This window comes from Pantherophis guttatus, chromosome 5 (assembly GCF_059756535.1).
Source record: "Pantherophis guttatus breed Tessera chromosome 5, ASM5975653v1, whole genome shotgun sequence".
Classification (NCBI taxonomy): Eukaryota; Metazoa; Chordata; class Lepidosauria; order Squamata; family Colubridae; genus Pantherophis; species Pantherophis guttatus.
The window spans coordinates 118,005,325-118,022,967 of record NC_142067.1 but is presented as its reverse complement, the minus strand read 5'-3'; the positions used below and the strand labels follow the sequence as shown (position 1 = coordinate 118,022,967).

At 43.5% G+C, this 17,643-nt stretch overlaps 1 protein-coding gene across 1 annotated transcript in view; it reads right to left on the bottom strand.

Moving 5' to 3' along the window:
* The window catches only part of KLF12 (KLF transcription factor 12), a 262,112-nt gene that overhangs the window by 30,205 nt on the left and 214,264 nt on the right, over positions 1-17,643 (bottom strand). Inside the window, exon 5 of the mRNA XM_087895517.1 lies at positions 17,024-17,181. Coding sequence (XP_087751643.1) covers positions 17,024-17,181 — 158 coding nt within the window. The remainder of the gene's footprint in view (positions 1-17,023; positions 17,182-17,643) is intronic.

Here is a 17,643-nt window from a genome sequence, read left to right as displayed (position 1 = left end):
AATTTTTGAATCCCACCACTGCTTCTCATCCAAGGAGCTTCTTCAGCTCTGACTGGATGATGGGGAATGGAAAGATTTATACTCCTTGTAGACAGCTGGTCATTTGCAATCTTTTAGAGAGTCGTTGAGGTCCCCTGGATGTTTATCTGTGTCCTCAGGGTCACCCAAGTGGTGCAAATGGATGTGGAGCCTTCTTTCTTTCAATAGTTCCAAGACCCTGAGGACACAGATAAACCTCCAGGTGACCTCAACGACTCTCTAAAAAGGATGCAAATGACCAGCTGTCTTCAAGGAGTATAAATCCTTCCATTCCCCACCATCCAGTCAGAGTTTGAAGAAGCTTCTTGGATGAGAAGCGAAATGTCTTCAAAGAAAAAAGGCAGAAAGTCCAGTAGCCTCTTGAAAAAGCACCTTTGGGACAACCGTGACCTGGATGACCATATAGACATTTTTCAGGGACCTTTGACAAAAGAGGGGCTGTCACCTCTTTTCTTCTGAAGGGGTCACTCCTGCAGGGGGTGATTGTTTCTTTCTTTTTAATCTTTTGTGCTTTTATGATATAATGAAAATTCTGTGAGACAACTAAGCAGTGTAAAAATGTAACGGTAACAAACTTGGGAAGTGGGACCGCTGGAGTTCTCTAGTTGAGAGGAGCAACATAGCACTAGGCTGAAAAATCCTGCACCTGATCCTATGGACTTGCCCCTGCCCAGACTGGCTCAACAAGGAGCCTGGATAGCTCAACAGACAGAGCACTGTAATTTAACACCAGCTGTCTGCTATTAAAGTAAGATTGAATCCCACCAGGCTCAAGGTTGACTCAGCCTTCCATCCTTTCTAAGGTAGGTAAATTGAGGATCCAGTTTGTGGGGGCAATAAGCTGAGTTTGTATAAAAATATACAAAAGTATGAAGGCTATTGCTTAACGCACTGTAAGCTGCCCTGAGTCTCTGGAGAAGGGCGGCATATAAATTAAATTAAAAAAAAATAAACAAACTGCGAGATCCTTGTTTCACCACCACTGCCTGTCTGGGATTGCTGGGAATTATAGTTCAATATCTGGTGAGCTGTAGATTCTCCACTCCCGCTAGCCACTTCTGTTTTGAAGTCAACCCTTCAGAGAAGGTTCACTGGAGGCAAGAGTCATTTATTGTCTTGCAGTTGGATCTAAGTGAACTTCACAGAAGCTCAAATCAGTGGTGGGTTGCCCCCGGTTCAGACCGGTTCGCAAGAACTGGTAGTAAAACCGGCGGGAGGCTCCGCCCACTGACCCGGATGTCATCATAGGTAATCTGCGCATATGCAGAAGAGCACACGCACACACGAGCGAAGCAAGCGCATTTCACGCGGGCACGATGCAAACCGGTAGTAAAAGTAAGTAGAACTCACCCTTGGCTCAAATGCTACCTCCTACCACTCTTGCCTACCAACAGATGACTGATACACCAAACATATGGTATACTTTAGCATTTTCTCCTGCTTTATGCTAACAAGTTTAGTGTAAGTTGCCATAAGAACAGTAAGTTACACAGCATTGTACACATGCTTATTATCTCATTTAGTAGTAACATGGGCGGAAAGGTTGGCAGTTCGGCGGTTCAAATCCCTAGTACAGGTCTCCTCTGTGAGCAGGGGGTTGGACTAGATGACCTCCAAGGTCTCTTCCAACTCTGTTACTGTTACTTACTTGCCAAAATTTGGGGCTACTTGTCAAGTGGAATTGCTGCTGAATTTGTGACATTCTGGCTGTACGTGTATAGTAATTTGTCTAGTATCTGAATAGTGGAATTTGTGACAAATATGCTTTGTACCCTAATTAAAGAGAAACCGCTGGATATCTGTCTTGGCACAAAATATCTTTAATGCTGCGCAATCAGTTCCATAAGAAGAGAAGAAATAGCTTGATTTTTCACGATGTACAAAAAGAGAGCTGAAATATACATTAGGCAAGGCTCCCACACAGCTGTGGAACCCAGTTTTTAATCTTGTTCTAGGAATGCTCGTGGGCTGCAGTTCTAGAAGTCAAGATATTATGCAATATTTTTGAGAGATCTCACTCTTTGAACATCCTGAAATCATCAGTATTTCTGTGTGCCACACACGCAGACACGAACACACACATACGACTGTCCAAAGGCAATGATTATAACTGCAAATCTTTGCCTAACAGCCCACAGAGTGCGGCTCAGGCTCTCAAAGGAACAATACAGGAATCTTTCTCACTGGGAATAGAATAGAATAGAATAGAATAGAATAGAATAGAATAGAATAGAATAGAATAGAATAGAATAGAGTAGGGTAGGGTAGGGTAGGGTAGGGTAGGGTAGGGTAGAGTAGAAGGGAAAAATAGAATAGAATAGAATAGAATAGAATAGGACAGGACAGGACAGGACAGGACAGGACAGGAGAGGAGAGAAGAGAAGAGAAGAGAAGAGAAGAGAAGAGAAGAGAAGAGAAGAGAAGAGAAGAGAAGAGAAGAGAAGAGAAGAGAAGAGAAGAGAAGAGAATTCTTTATTGGCCAAGTGTGACTGGACACACACAAGGGATTTGCCTCCAGCGCATAACCTCTCAGTGTACATACAAGCAACAAGTGGTAATCATAATCATAAAATACAATAATCATAAATCATAGATACAACACTCAGCGACAGTCATAGGATACTAAGCAATCAACATAAATCATAATAGGATACTAAATAGGAGTAATCCACATAAATCCTGAGATACAACAACCAAGTCATAGCCATAAGTATCTAAGGAAATAGGCAATAGGACAGGTGAGAAGATAATAAGTAATACAGCCCTACTAAGTGGCTTGACATCCTAGGGCAGGAGTGTTAAACTCAATTTCATTGAAGGCCGCATCAGCGTTGTGTTTGACCTTGGGGGGCTGGGGTGGGCGTGGCCAGGATGGGCATGGCCAGTTCAACATCACTCATGTCGGGGGTGCCTGTGGCAGCCTGAGCACTCTGCCAGCATAAACAGGCTCCCAAGCTCCATTTTCACCTATGACAGCCTCCTGCAACCCTCTGCCCAGCAGAATCGGAGCTCGGGAGTGTCACCCGCAGCCCTCCTGAGCTCCATTTTTGCTGGCAGAGGCACCAAGGGGCCGGCCCTTTGCTGTTTCTAGGGTGACCCTGCAGGCCAGATCAAAGCACCCTGCAGGCTGGATCCAGCCCCTGAGCCTTGAGTTTAACCCCGCCGTCTTAGGGTATAGAGCAGTGGGTCTCAACTTTCCTAATGCCGTGACCCTTTAATACAGTTCCTCATATTGTGGTGACCCCCAACCATAAAATTATTCCTAAGACCATTGAAAATATGTGTTTTCCGATGGTCTTAGGCGACCCCTGTGAAAGGCTTGTTCGACCCCCAAAGGGGTCCTGACCCACAGGTTGAGAACCACTGGCATAGAGAGTGTTGTAGAAATTAGTTATTTAGCAGAGTGATAGCATGGGGGGAGGGACCTGTCTTTGTGTCTGGTTGTTTTGGGGTGGTTGTTTTGGCGTACACATCATACCTACAGAGCAATAATTCCTCCAAAATGGTGTCTTATGAATTCCTGCACACTTCATGGCCCTATTTTTATATCCACCCAGGGGTGAAATGCTCCTGGTTCGTACCGGATCAGGCGATCCGGTAGTGATTGTGGCAGGTGGTTCGGAGAACTGGTAGCAATGGCGGCACAAGGCTCTGCCCGCCCGCCTGGGTGTCCTGGGTTTAACCAGGAAGTAATGTGTTTTTTTATCCTCTGTGCATGCGCAGGTTTTGCGCATGTGCAGAGGGTCTGCGGATGCATGTGATGCGCATGTGGGGCGCATGGACTTCCGAACCAATAAGGAAGGTAGGTAGATTTCACCCCTGTGTCCACCCATTAATCCGAAGCTACTATATTGAAAGAAATGGAGCCCGTTTGTCAAAAGCTTGTTTCCTTGATATAGCCACTGGGTCTCCCCGGTGGAAATGCCAGCAGACTGAAAATCCTGTGGTCAACTGCATAGATCTTGGCTCATGTCTTTCACATTTTGCATGAGCTGTATAGTAAAGGATTTCTGACACAGTGAATATATGTTTCACTGCACTGTGGGCCGACGTTCACTTTCTTTCATTTCCGGAAATTGACTAGAAATCTGTCCTTTCAGAAGGCCATAGCCTTAAGCCAACCGTGTTAGCTGAGGAGACAAACAAACAAGAATTCAGTTTATGATCACCAATTTCTCATTTGCCAATCGGTGAGCAAGGGCTGTGGTGGAAACACTACTTCTTATTCTTATTCTTATTCTTATTCTTATTCTTATTCTTATTATTATTCTTATTCTTATTCTTATTATTCTTATTATTGGTTAATCTTTAGTGAGATTCACAGCCTTTGAGGCCGGTTAATAGCTCAGCAGCTCAAGTCCTAACCAAGGACCTAGGAACTGTTAAGGTATCATCGGAGGATGTAAGCTGTTCCGAGTAAGATGGTTTTTTGTAGAGTCAAAATGTTCAAGTCCGGCAAATTTAGAATTTCTAAATAGTGGGGTAGCCCTTTGGGTATTGCTCCAAGGGCTCCAATTACAATCGGGACAACACACGATTTCTTTTTCCTCCTCCTCCTCCTCCTCCTCCTCCTCCTCCTCCTCCTCCTCCTCCTCCTCCTCCTCCTCCTCCTCCTCCTCCTCCTCCTCCTCCTCCTCCTCCTCCTCCTCCTCCTCTTCTTCTTCTTCTTCTTCTTCTTCTTCTTCTTCTTCTTCTTCTTCTTCTTCTTCTTCTTCTTATTATTATTATTATTATTATTATTATTATTATTATTATTATTATTATTAAAGGCTTAAAGGTTTCCCCTGTCCAGTCATGATTGAATCACAGGGGCAGTGGTCATCTCCAATTCTCAGCTTAGGAAGCCTGCGTTGTATGAGGGACACTTCTGTCATCATGTGGCCAGCATGAACGTACGGAACTGTGTTAAACTCCCCACCGATGTGGTACCTATTTATCTACTCGCATTTGCATGTTTTTGGTCAGATAGGTTTGCAGGAGCTGGCGCAAGCGACGGCAGCTCACCCCATCACGTGGTGCTCACGCCTCGAACCTGGGCTGTCCCCTTTCCAGCTGGCCTTGATAGTACAGTGGTCTACGCACCCTGTTATTAACACAGCTGCCTGCAATTTACTGCTGGTTCGAATCACTCCAAGGCTCAAGGTTGACTCAGCCTTCCATCCTTTCTAAGGTAGGTGAAATGAGGACCCAGTTTGTGGGGGCAATAAGCTGACTTTGTATAAAATATACAAAAGGATGAAGGCTATTGCTTAACGCATTGTAAGCCGCCCTGAGTCTCCGGAGAAGGGCAGCATATAAATCAAATTAAAAAACAAAACAAAACAAAACAAAACAAAAAACTGCTGAGCTATCACACCCCACTCTTCTTTATTATGAATTCTTATTTTCTGGAATTCTTATTTTTCTCCTGTGATGTCAGCCAACTCTGTCAACCGGACTCAACTACACATGGCTAATTGATGGAAAATAATGTTCTAATGCAGGGGTGTCAAACTTGTTTCATTGAGGGCCTCATCAGGGTTGTGTTTAACCTCAGGGGGCCAGGGTGGGTGTGGCCAGGGTGGGCATGGCCAGCTCGATGTCACTTGTGTTGTGGGGCGCCTGTGGTGGCCTAAGCGCTCTGCCAGCGAAAACGGGCTCCTGAGCTCCATTTTCATCAATAACGGCCTTCTGCAACTCTCTGCCAGCAAAAACGGAGCTTGGGGTGGGGCATGTGTGGTCCTCATGAGCTCCAATTTTGGCTGGGACGGCCTCCTGCAACCCTCTGCCGGCAAAAACAGAATTATGAGCTCCATTTTTGTTGGCAGAGGCACCACGGGCTGGTCCTTTGCTGTTTCCAGGGCAGCCCCGTGGCCAGATCTAAGCATCCCATGGCAGGAACCGCCCCTCAGTCTTGAGTTTGACACCTCTGTTCTAATGTAACAACTTAAAACAATTTGCCTCTAGCAGAAGGAAATCCAACCTGGGCTCAGTTTAGTATTTGGACTAAATGACCAAAATGGTACCACTGTCTGCCAAGCTGCAATGTTCCCAGATCCATCAGAATATCCCACTCCACACCCCATCTGCTTCCACGCACACACACACATTATTATTATTATTATTATTATTATTATTATTATTATTATTATTATTATTATTATTATTATTATTATTATTTTGCGTAATGGTTTGGTTGGGCCTCCCGATGTCCTCTTTCAGCCCGGTTGAAAGAAAAGGTTATTGTGGGACGAAGAGGCGTGCTGCGGCCCACATGAATTTTGTGGAACCTGCTGTAAAGAAAGAGCAGAGAATCTCCAGAATGAAGACCAGCCCTGACGGATTAGCCGGAGAGAATGACTTGTCTCCAGTCTGTCAAATCAAGGGATTAGCAGGCAAGACAATTTCTAAAAGCTGAGTAGACAAAGCGTATTAAGACAACAAAAGGCGCTTAAAGGTCACCGAAGAAGGAGAACTGACTTCTCCTGTCTCTGGCCGTGAGTTTTACCTGGACTCCCATCTTTTCAATGCACAAAGGACCGAACAAAGACTAGTAATGACAGGTGCCATTTCTTATTCAAATAATATCTGGAGTAACCGTGGCGTCGCAGGAATGCAAGGTTTGAACAGGTTCAGACTAAACAAAATGCCAACGTTCCCCTTTTCAAGCAGGATCTCAAAGGGATGAAAAACGAGACACGAATGGCAGGGCCATCGTGCTTGGAGTGGAGACTTGTGTGCAAGCAAACGCACAGTAACTTTCCTACGTTGCCCACCTGCCATGTGGGAACAACAACAGACCACGACTGTCGTAAGGATGAGAAGGATAACAGCAACACAAAGCACAACACAACACAGAGACTATCATTCCAGCTCAGTTTATGACCCAATTTTGCAAGAACAAAGTGGCTGCTGGTTCCTCTTTCTTTAGCTTGTATACAATAGTGGCCAAAATTGTGAAAACCTTTTGGGCAAAGTGTATTTTCTAAAACTAACTAATAATGCCGCTTTTTTTTTTTTTTGGAGTAGTACCATAAAATTATATATTAATGGAAAGATAATTTAATCAAGAACGTAATGCAATAACTTTTAGGAAGGATTTGCTATTAGAATAGCAGTGACAGTATAAAGAAGAAAAGTGAAAGAGGTAGAAAAAATGAGATATACAAAAATTATCACCATGTCAGTTAATACTTAGTTGGGTAACCTTTAGCATGAATGATGGCCTTACAATGTCTTCCCATGGAGTGAACCAAGTCTTTTAGTTCTGCAGCTGTTCTAATGTGAAACCAAGATTGAATGATGGCTTCTATTAACTGGGTTTGATTGCTAGGTCGCTTCTGACTAACAAATTTCTTTAGTGGGCTCCATAGATTTTCAATTGGGTTAAGAAGGTCTGGGCTATTCCCAGGCCATTCCAGCAATAGAATAGGATTATCTTGAAACTCCAAAAAAAAGTGGTGTTATTAGCCATCAAACCTCAAAAATACACTTTTCCCAAAAGGTTTCCACAATTTTGGCCACTACTGTAATCTAGCTATCTATTTTCTTGCTATCTATCTATCCATCCATCCATCCATCCACACTGGTCATCCAGTGGGATCTGAAAACTTGGATTGAATTAGCCTGAGTACTATACATTTTCTCTGAAGTATCTATCAGCTATCTCTGTCGTGCATGCGGGAGACGTGTGCGCATGCCCATGTCGCCCCTCCCCTTCCAGGAGTCTCCATGCGGCCCGTTTTGGATGCCAGGTAATTACAAGGCTCGTGTGGAGGCCTTGAGAGGGCGAAAAACGGCATACCGGAAGTCTGGAAACAGCTTGTTTCCAGCCTCCAGAGGCTTCAGGGAGGCATGCTAGTCCCAAAATGGGACGCGAGGGGGTCGCACGCGCATGTGCAGGGTGGGGTGGGGGAGCACGGGGGGATTGCGCGTATATGCACAGGGGTGTGTGGCATGCATGGGGGGGCATTGGATTATGGGTGTGGGCACATGCCCGAGCGTTATCTTGCACACACGTGCACTTTTGGCACCCAAGGAAAAAAAGGTTAGCCCTCACTGGTATAGGGTCTTCTGCTCGAGTGGGGGGTGACTAGAAGACCTCCAAGGTCCCTTCCAGCCAGGGGTGGGTTCTAAATTTTTTAACTACCGGTTCTGTGGGCGTGGCTTTTTTTGTGGGCGTGATTTGATGGCCATGTGACAATTCTTTAGGATTTAGCAGAGGTACTGGTCTACCAGGCTTTTAACTGCTTGCAGAGCTGTACTGGTCTACCCATTTGTTCTTGGAGCGTTTTGGTCTACCCATTTGTTTTTGGAGGCACTGGTCTACTCATTTGTTTTTGGAGGCACTGGTCTATCCATTTGTTTTTGGAGGCACCAGTCTACTCATTTGTTTTTGGAGGCACCGGTCTACCCATTTGTTTTTCGAGCGCTCTGGTCTACCACCACACTGCCTTTTAACACTGATCAGCTGTAGAGCGGCCCTTTGAAGCCCCGCGGCAAGAGTTTAAACAGTTTTTTTTCCTTCTAGCCAATCAGCTGGGACTCGGGAGGCAGCGAATAGATTGGGGGCGGGGCCAAATAAAAGGTAAGAATAACGCGGGGCGCGGGGCGGGAGGGCCCAGCTCCCGAACAAAGAGAACCGGTTCGGTGACATCATATCGTCACTGCTACTGGCTCGGCCGAACCGGGCCAAACCAGGAGGTACTCATCACTGCTTCCAGCTCTATTCTGAATTGAGTGAGTGGGCTGGTTCTGTTTTATGCAAAGTTTCCAATAAAGGTCACAGGGCTGTAATAAGATGTGTGAAAATAGCGAAGAAGCTTGAATAGAGCAGGAGTAGTGAACAAAGCCTTCCGGTTTGAGTTTCTTTCTCCGAGGAGTGCAACTTTCAGGTCTGGGCTACAACTCAAACCTCTCGTGGAAGCTGTTCCTCTCTTTCTGGTTGGAAGAACTGCAGCCCGTTGGTTGACAGTCCGTAATGTAGTTTGCCAAAACCTTTGCGCTGAATTCCACTGAGATCTTCATGTCAGTTCTCATTTGCTGAATCTTTCACTGTTACAGGCTAGGATCAGTACATAAATAAAATGCGCCTTGTGAAGAATACTGCAATGGAACTGAAAAAAAGTTAATCCTAATGGTTCTTTTAAATCAGGATTGGCATGAGAATCTGTCTTAATACCTAGTAGTTTTATCATTATAGCTTCCGCTTAAGATCTCCGCTTCTGCTACGCTCCATTGCTAGGAATAAAAAGCATCTGCAGAGTCAAAGCAACCAACTTTTTTTACTATGATGTTTAGCAAAAAGGAACTTATGGATTGTCGGAGTGACCAGTTTACTTCTGATCTGCAGCTGTGGGTTATTAATACATATTATTGCTCAAGGCTTGAACTGGTTCTTTTTCAAGGGAGAAGAATTTTCAAGAATTTGGTAGGTTTCTTTGAGTAGTTTAGTCCTTTCTGTCCCTTTTTCTGCCTTCACCAGAAACTATAATGGTAAAAAAATACTATATATTAAGACACGTTCTTATGCCAATCCTGATTTAAAAGAACAATTAGGATTAACTTTTCAGTTCCGTTGAAGTATTCTTCGCAAGGAACATGTTATTTAATTGACCCTAAACTATAAAGGTGTTGATATTTCTACTTTAGTGGTGTTGTGGGATGGGGGTTGTGCCAAATAGACAATATGGCAGTTGTGGCAGTGTCTTTGGAGCCGCACCTCTTGTTTCTATGGGACAAGACTGCACAAGTGTACAACGAAGCAGGTTTTTTTTTTTTTTGCTTTAATTTATATGCCACCCTTCTCCGGAGACTCAGGGCGGCTTACAGTGCGTTAAGCAATAGCCTTCATACTTTTATATATTTATACAAAGTCAGCTTATTGCCCCCACAATCTGGGTCCTCATTTTACCTACCTTTGAAAGGATGGAAGGCTGAGTCAACCTTGAGCCTGGTGGGATTTGAACTTGCAGTAATTGCAAGCAGCAGATGTTAATAACAGTGCTTTAGTCCACTGTACTACAGGCTCTTAATTTTGATCACATGATTATGGGGATGCTGCAAAGGTCGTAAGTGTAAAAAATGGTCACAAGCAGAGATGGTTGCAGACCGGTTCGCCTGAACCGGTTGCGGAAATCGCCGGTGGGCCCGCCCACTTGCCCCGGCTCTATGCCATCCTATTTAGGCATGTTTTTGAGTCTGGGTGCCTGCGTGGAAGGCGCGCGTGCCAGCAAACCACATGCGTGGTTGGGGCCCATGCGAGCAAAGCGTGTGCACATGCTCTCACATTTGCAATCCAGTAAGGAAAGTAAGTGAATACCCCCCTGGTCACAAGTCACTTTTTTTCAGGGCCGTTCTAACTTTGAACAGTCACTAAATGAGCTGTTGTAAGTCAAGGACCACCTGTGCTGAGAAGGAGTTCTTCCCACGAGAGAGGAAGGATCAACAGAGACATGTTTTGTGCATGAGTCTTTGGGAATCCTTTTGCCTAAACTTCCCAAATTACTATTAGGGTAGTAGTCACTTTTACTAATTGGTAGAAACTGAAGCTACGCCGACAAAACGTAAGCGTAACTATTTGTAATAGTTTCTCCTTTCAAAACAAGATTGCATGTTTTTTTTAATTCACATCTCTTCCACAATTGACTTTACACGTGACGGAAGAACATACGAATGAGAAAACAGAAGGCAGGATATTTGTGACTCATAATTCCTCACTTATGGAGGGCCATTTATGTGTCATGCTTGTTTAGAAGCGGTTTATTGTTAGCGTGCACCCTCTTGTGGATCAGGTGAAAATTACAAAAGCAGGCATTACTCGACCCCAACCGTCTGAAGGGAGAAGATAGCAACGCTAGTCTTCTACAGCTACATTTGAATAGCGGCAGAACGATAAGTTTTGTGAAGCCATATGAACTTGGGGGCAGCAGATCATTCCTTCTTAACTGTCTCTGTTAACCCTAACTCTTTTCTGCTATAGCAATATCATGTTACATAGACAAGCTCCATCATAGACAAGCCCCATTGAACTTGATTGATCTATAAAAATGGTCAGGAGGATTGTAACTGGTTAGCACTTGAATGGGAACCAAGCAGGAGTGAAATCCAGCAGGTTCTGACAGGTTCTGAAGAACCGGTAGCGGAAATTTTGAGTAGTTTGGAGAACCGGTAGATACCACTTCTGGCTGGCCCCAGAGTGGGGTGGGAATGGAGATTTTGTGATATCCTTCCCCTGCCACACCCACCAAGCCACGCCCACCAAGCCACACCATGCCCACCAAGCCACGCCTACAGAACCGGTAGTAAAAAAAATCTGGATTTCACCACTGGAACCAAATATCTGGTCTCTTGACAAGGAAACTATATGGACATGTCTACATTAAGAATCCAAAAAAAATCTTCCCTTGGCTAAGGACGTCACTCGTACCAACAGAACAACAGAATAACAGAGCTGGGAGGGATCTTACAAGTCTTCTACTCCAGCACCCTGCTTAAGAAGGAGACCCTTGACCAGGGGTGTCAAACTCAATTTCATTGAGGGCCGCATTAGGGTTGTGTTTGACCTTGGGGGGGTGGGCGGGATGAGCGTGGCCAGGGTGAGTGTGGCCAGCTTGACATCAATCATGTCAGGGGTGCCTGTGTTGGGCGAGCGCTCTGTCAGAGAAAATGGGCTCCTGAGCTCCATTTTGGCTGCGACAGCCTCCTGCAGTCCTCTGCCAGGGAAAACAGAGTTTGGGAGGTCCGCATGTGGACCTTCTGAGCTCCATTTTCACTGGCAGAGGCACTGCGAGCTAGTCCTTCACTGTTTCTAGGGCAGCTCTGCTGGCCAGATCTAAGACTCCCGCGGGCCGCATTCAGCCCCCGGGCCTTGAGTTTGAGACCCCTGCCCTAGACCATTTCAGTTCTTAAAAAGTCCAATCACTTCTTAAAAACCTCCAGTGATGGAGCATCCACAACTTCTGGAGGCAAGCCGTTCCACTCATTGATTATTCTCACTGTCAGAGGACTTCTCTCTGGTCCTTCTACTTGGAGAAGAGGGATTGAACCAGGGGTGAAATCCAGCAGGTTCTAACAGGTTCTGCAGAACCGGTAGTGGAAATTTTGAGCAGTTCGGAGAACCGGTAGTGGAAACTTTGAGTAGTTCAGAGAACTGGCAAATAACACATCTGGCTGGCCCCAGAGTGGGATGGGAATGGGGATTTTGCAGTATCCTTCCCCTGGAGCGGGGTGGGAATGGGGATTTTGCAGTATCCTTCCCCTGGAGCGGGGTGGGAATGGAGATTTTGCAGTATCCTTCCCCTGCCACTCCCACCAAGCCACCCCCACCAAGCCACCCCCACAGAACTGGTAGTAAAAAAAATTTTGGATTTCACCACTGGATTGAACCTTATGATTTTCTGCATGTGAAGGAAGACAGTTTTCTAATTAATATGAATCCCCCAAGTTGGTTTTTTTTTTTTTCTTCAGAGGTTTGAGAGTCAAGTTCCTCATACATCAGACAATATATCCTTAGAACTGGTTGCTTTGTACTTCCAGGGAGAAGCAACTGGTGCTTATCTGGACCATTTCAGAGGCAGTCCTCTGATATTACGAATATATTCAGGTGCATGATTGTTTCAAAATATACAAAACATATTGCTTTTTTATGTAAATTCAGCAATGGCTAAGCTGCAATCCCAGACTGTATACAAGTCTATAGCGAAGCAACAGAAGCTTCAGTGATCTGTTTTCTTCTGTTTCTCCTTATGTACAGAGCAGGGGTGGGTTCTAAATTGTTTTACTACCGGTTCTGTGGGCGTGGCTTATTTTGTGGGTGTGGCTTGGAGGTCATGTGACTAGGTGGGCGTGGCTAGCTGGTCAGAGTCATTTCTGGAAGGTCCTCGCACTTACGACCAGTCCTCGCACTTACGACCCGACTCATTTGTTTGCTTTTAACACTGATCAGCTGTAGGGCGGCCCTTTGAAGCCCCGCGGCAAGAGTTTAAACAGTTTTTTTCCCTCTAGTCATCAGCTGGGATTCAGGAGGCAGCCATAGATTGGGGGTGGGACCAAATAAAAGGTAAGAATAACGTGGGAGGGTGGGGGGGGAGAACCAGTTCGGTGACGTCATATCGTCACCGCTACCGGCTCGGCTGAACCGGACCGAACCGGGAAGAACCCACCACTGGTACAGAGCTGTCCTGATTCATTTATCCCTGGTCCATAAGATACCCCAATTACTTTAGATCATAAAAAATAATAATAATTGACTCATTCCACTCAGGAAAGAAAAAATAAAGACAACAGTAGTTTCCATACACCTGAATCCACACCATTTATACGGGAGATATTTTAGAATTTAGATTAGAATAGAGCTGGAAGGGACCTTGGAGGTCTTCTAGTCCAACCCTCTGCTCAAGCAGGATAACCTATACTATTTCAGATAAGTGGCTGTCTAGCCTCTTCTTGAAAACCTCTTAAAAGTCTCCTTAGTCTCTTCTTAAAAACCTTTAAATTTTCAACAGCCCAAATGGCCTACAGAAGATAAGATAACCTTTATTGTCATTTTTTTTAAAATTGTGAGCACACTGGCACACGTTAAAAATGAAATTCGGTTGCCTGCTCTCAAAAGAAAGTATATATCTACCCATATATATATACGTAACACACATATGCACATACTATAAACATGTATACACACATACACACACATAGATAGATAAAGATATATAGTAGTGGCCAAAATTGTGGAAACCTTTTGGGAAAAATGTATTTTCTAAAACTAGCTAATAACACCACATTTTGGGGGGGAGTAGTACCATAAAATTATATATCAATGGAAAGATAATTTAATCAAGAATGTAATGCAATAACTTTTATGAAGGATTTGCTATTAGAATAGCGGTTACAGTATAAAGAAGAAAAGTGAAACACATAGAAGAAACGAGATATACAAAAATTATCACATCAGTTAATACTTAGTTGGGCAAACTTTATCATGAATTACGTCCTTACAACGTCTTCCCATGGAGTGAACCAAGACTTTTAGTTCTGCAGCTGTTCTAATGTGAAACCAAGATTGAATGATTGCTTCTATTAACTGGGTTTTATTGCTGGGTCGCTTCTGACTACCAAATTTCTTTAGTCGGCTCCATAGATTTTCAATTGGGTTAAGAAGGACTGGGCTATTAGCCATCAAACCTCAACAATACACTTTTCCCAAAAGGTTTCCATAATTTTGGCCACTACTGTATAGATATATGTATACACACACGCACACGCATGCACACACACATTAATCACTGTCCATTTTGAATACATAGCGGAAAGAGGAAAGTTGAGAGTTCACAAGGATTTTTGTTATATGGAACAAAACTAAACTGTGACTGAATCTGGATGTTCTACTTCGGATACCGCAAAGCCTCCTCCCAAAAGGTAACAAGGTTGTGAAGAGGATGTGTGGCGTCCAGTGTTGGGATTCAAGTAATTTAACAACCGGTTCTCTGCCCTAATGATTTCTTCCAACAACCAGTTTGCCAAACTGCTCAGCAAGTTAACAACCGGTTCTCCCGAAGTGGTGCGAACCGGCTGAATCCCACCACTGATGGCGTCCCAGACAATACTGCAGGCCCTGCTCAAACATCGCTTATATGCTGTATGCTAGGAGTGAATATATTTCCTTTTAATGATTTTAACCTATGGAATATTTGTACATACTGCATATGACTTTTCAGCTCCTTGGGACATCATTAAACATTTTGGCCTGGAAAAAATGAAGTTGTTTGCATCTAAGCGAGTTAAAGTATATTTTAGTAGGAACAAGTTTGCTCACTGGCTCGTTAATTAGATTATTATCAATTTTGACTACATGCGCTTTACTTAACAAGAGATCCTTATTTAGGCTTTGTTAATCTTTTGTCCTACTCCCTATCTTAACAAGTTCCTACCTGCCAACACAATTTTGTTTTATGAGCCCTAAATAAAAAAAGGCAGGTCCCTTAAGTCTTCTTCCAAGTTTGAGGATCCTGACCCTCAAGCACAGAACTACTGATTTTTTTTTTTACTTAATTGGCTGTAAAAAGACTGCTGATTGTGAAGCAAACTTTCAAATGCAGGTGATTAAAATAATTTTATGCATCTTGTGATGTTTTCATGAGAGCCTTCTGTGCTGTAGGATTGGCAGTTGGGAATCCAAACACCTGGACATCAAATTAAGCTCTTCTGAGCCAAGGAGGAATTGTGATGCTCAGGACTGCTCAGGAGACAGTCTCCAAGGGGAGGCCAATGGAGCCACAGGACTTGAAACTTATGGATGTCCTTTGTTCCCGCAGGGTAACGTAAAGCTGTTAGAAGCCAGAGGCACAGAGATGGGTTGCTTCATGTCGATCCTTCTCTGTCACGCCGCCATGGGAAGTTCATAACTTTTCTGGTTTTGTAAGAGGGAGTGGGGCTAACCACAAGGAGAGATGCATACTGCTTTCTCACATTGAAGGGCCTGGGGGCTTGCCATCCTTTCCTGGTACAAAGTCTCCAGCTCAGATCTTGTCTGAAAAGGACCTGGGAATGCAGTGTTCAGTTTCTGTGCCAGGTCACCTTGGGATTCCTAAAACTTTATCAAAGAGACCCATAAAGAGACGATGAGCTAGACTGCTCACCATCTGTGGCATCCTTCTATACAGTATGAGGGTTTTCTGGCAGCCCAGCTCCAACTCAGGTTCCTAATGTAGACAGATTAAGAGATCACCCAGAATCCCTTCCAGATTGAGACAATCCTCTTCAGTAACCCATAAGAATGCTCTTAGCCCTCCAGATGGAAGGAAAGTCTCAGAGCTTTGGTTAAAGGGAGGAACCCTGTGAGTGAAGGACACAAGGAGCAACCTCAGGCATGCTTCTGAAAAGAGTACAAATTTATTTGTGCATCCTAGCTTCTTTCACCTAACTGTGATGCTAATAATGCAGATGCATTGAAAGGAACTGGGCCCCTTCTGATGGCTCTATACAAGCATCCTGATGTGAGCCCACCTGAGATCAGTCAACCATGTGAATGAGCAACCGTTACTTGATGTAATGTGGGTAGTTAGCCTATGCTTTAACAATGTTTTTAATCAGTTACAGTCCTGAGGTTTTCCTGCACCTCTCAAATACCATTCTATCTGGAGAATGAAAATCCATCCAAAATAGCCAGAGGTTTTTGAATATTGCCCAAAATCACTTCTGATGGTTTAGGTGGCTATATAAGTTTGATAAATTAATAGATGATAGATAGATAGATAGATAGATAGATAGATAGATAGATAGATAGATGATAGATAGATAGATAGATAGATAGATAGATAGATAGATAGATAGATAGATAGATGGATGGATGATGATAGGATAGATAGATAGATAGATAGATAGATGGATGAAATGATAGATAGATAGATAGATAGATAGATAGATAGATAGATAGATAGATGATAGGAGATATGAGATATGAGATAGGATAGATAGATAGATAGATAGATAGATAGATAGATAGATAGATAGATAGATAGATAGATAGATAGATAGATGATAGGAGATAGGTTAGATAGGTAGGTAGGTAGGTAAAGGATGGAGAGAGATATTTTTTGCAATTGGGGCAGGGGAGCCCTTCTCAGTGCCTGGAGGAATGGATACAGAATGGACACCCATTACCACTTTTTTCTCCTGAACTGAACTGATGTCCAACTGGAATGTCAGTAGAGATAACTACAAGGAACCATCTAGAGCAAGAAAATCACAAGAAATTCATCCAGATTCTTGACTGGATTTGAGCCCTTCATCTTAATTGACAGCACATGCCCTGTTTCTCCACCTTTACAGAAAAATACGGGAAGCCTTGGTTGCTAGGATTACATGGCGGGTGGGAATTCCCAAGAGAACTGTACTGTATGGAATTCTGTCCAGCTCTTCAAACTGCAATCATCACTTGAATTCATGGCTGCAAATGTTCACTAATGTCACATGTATTTATGGTACCAACATTGCTGGAGCTGCTCACCTGTGTGGGTCCTCCGGTGAGCCTTCAGGTGGGAACTTTTCGTGTAAACCTTATTGCACCCTTCAAAATCACACCTGTGGATGCGGCGCTTTCGAGAGTCTGGAGACTCAGACCGTCTCTGGCGTCTTGTGCTCTCAATGCTAAACGGTGAAATTGAACTGTGAAATAGAAAGAAAACAGGAAGTCAGGTGTTGATTCCCTTTGCACAGATAAACCCTCAAGTGGCCTCAATGGCTCTCAGAGAGAGTACTTTATATATATATATATATATATATAATGTTATTTATAGTTTTTTCTTTGACATACATAAGTGCTTAGTGAACAGTGAATTGCCTGGATCAATTTACTTGTACTTTATAAACAATACTAATAACAATAATAATACTATTTGGATATACATGATGATAATCTTTCAACTTCTAACATTTACGTATACATAGTAATTATAATGTCTTATATTATGTAGCAGTATACATAATGATATTTCCCCAATTTCTACTTTCTACCTCTATTTTCTAACCCTTAATAAAGCAATTCCCATATTAGGAAGTATTAGGTATTTATCCATCATCTCTTGCCCTTTTTAATATTTCAACTCTTATTGGCTTTTTGACAAATTT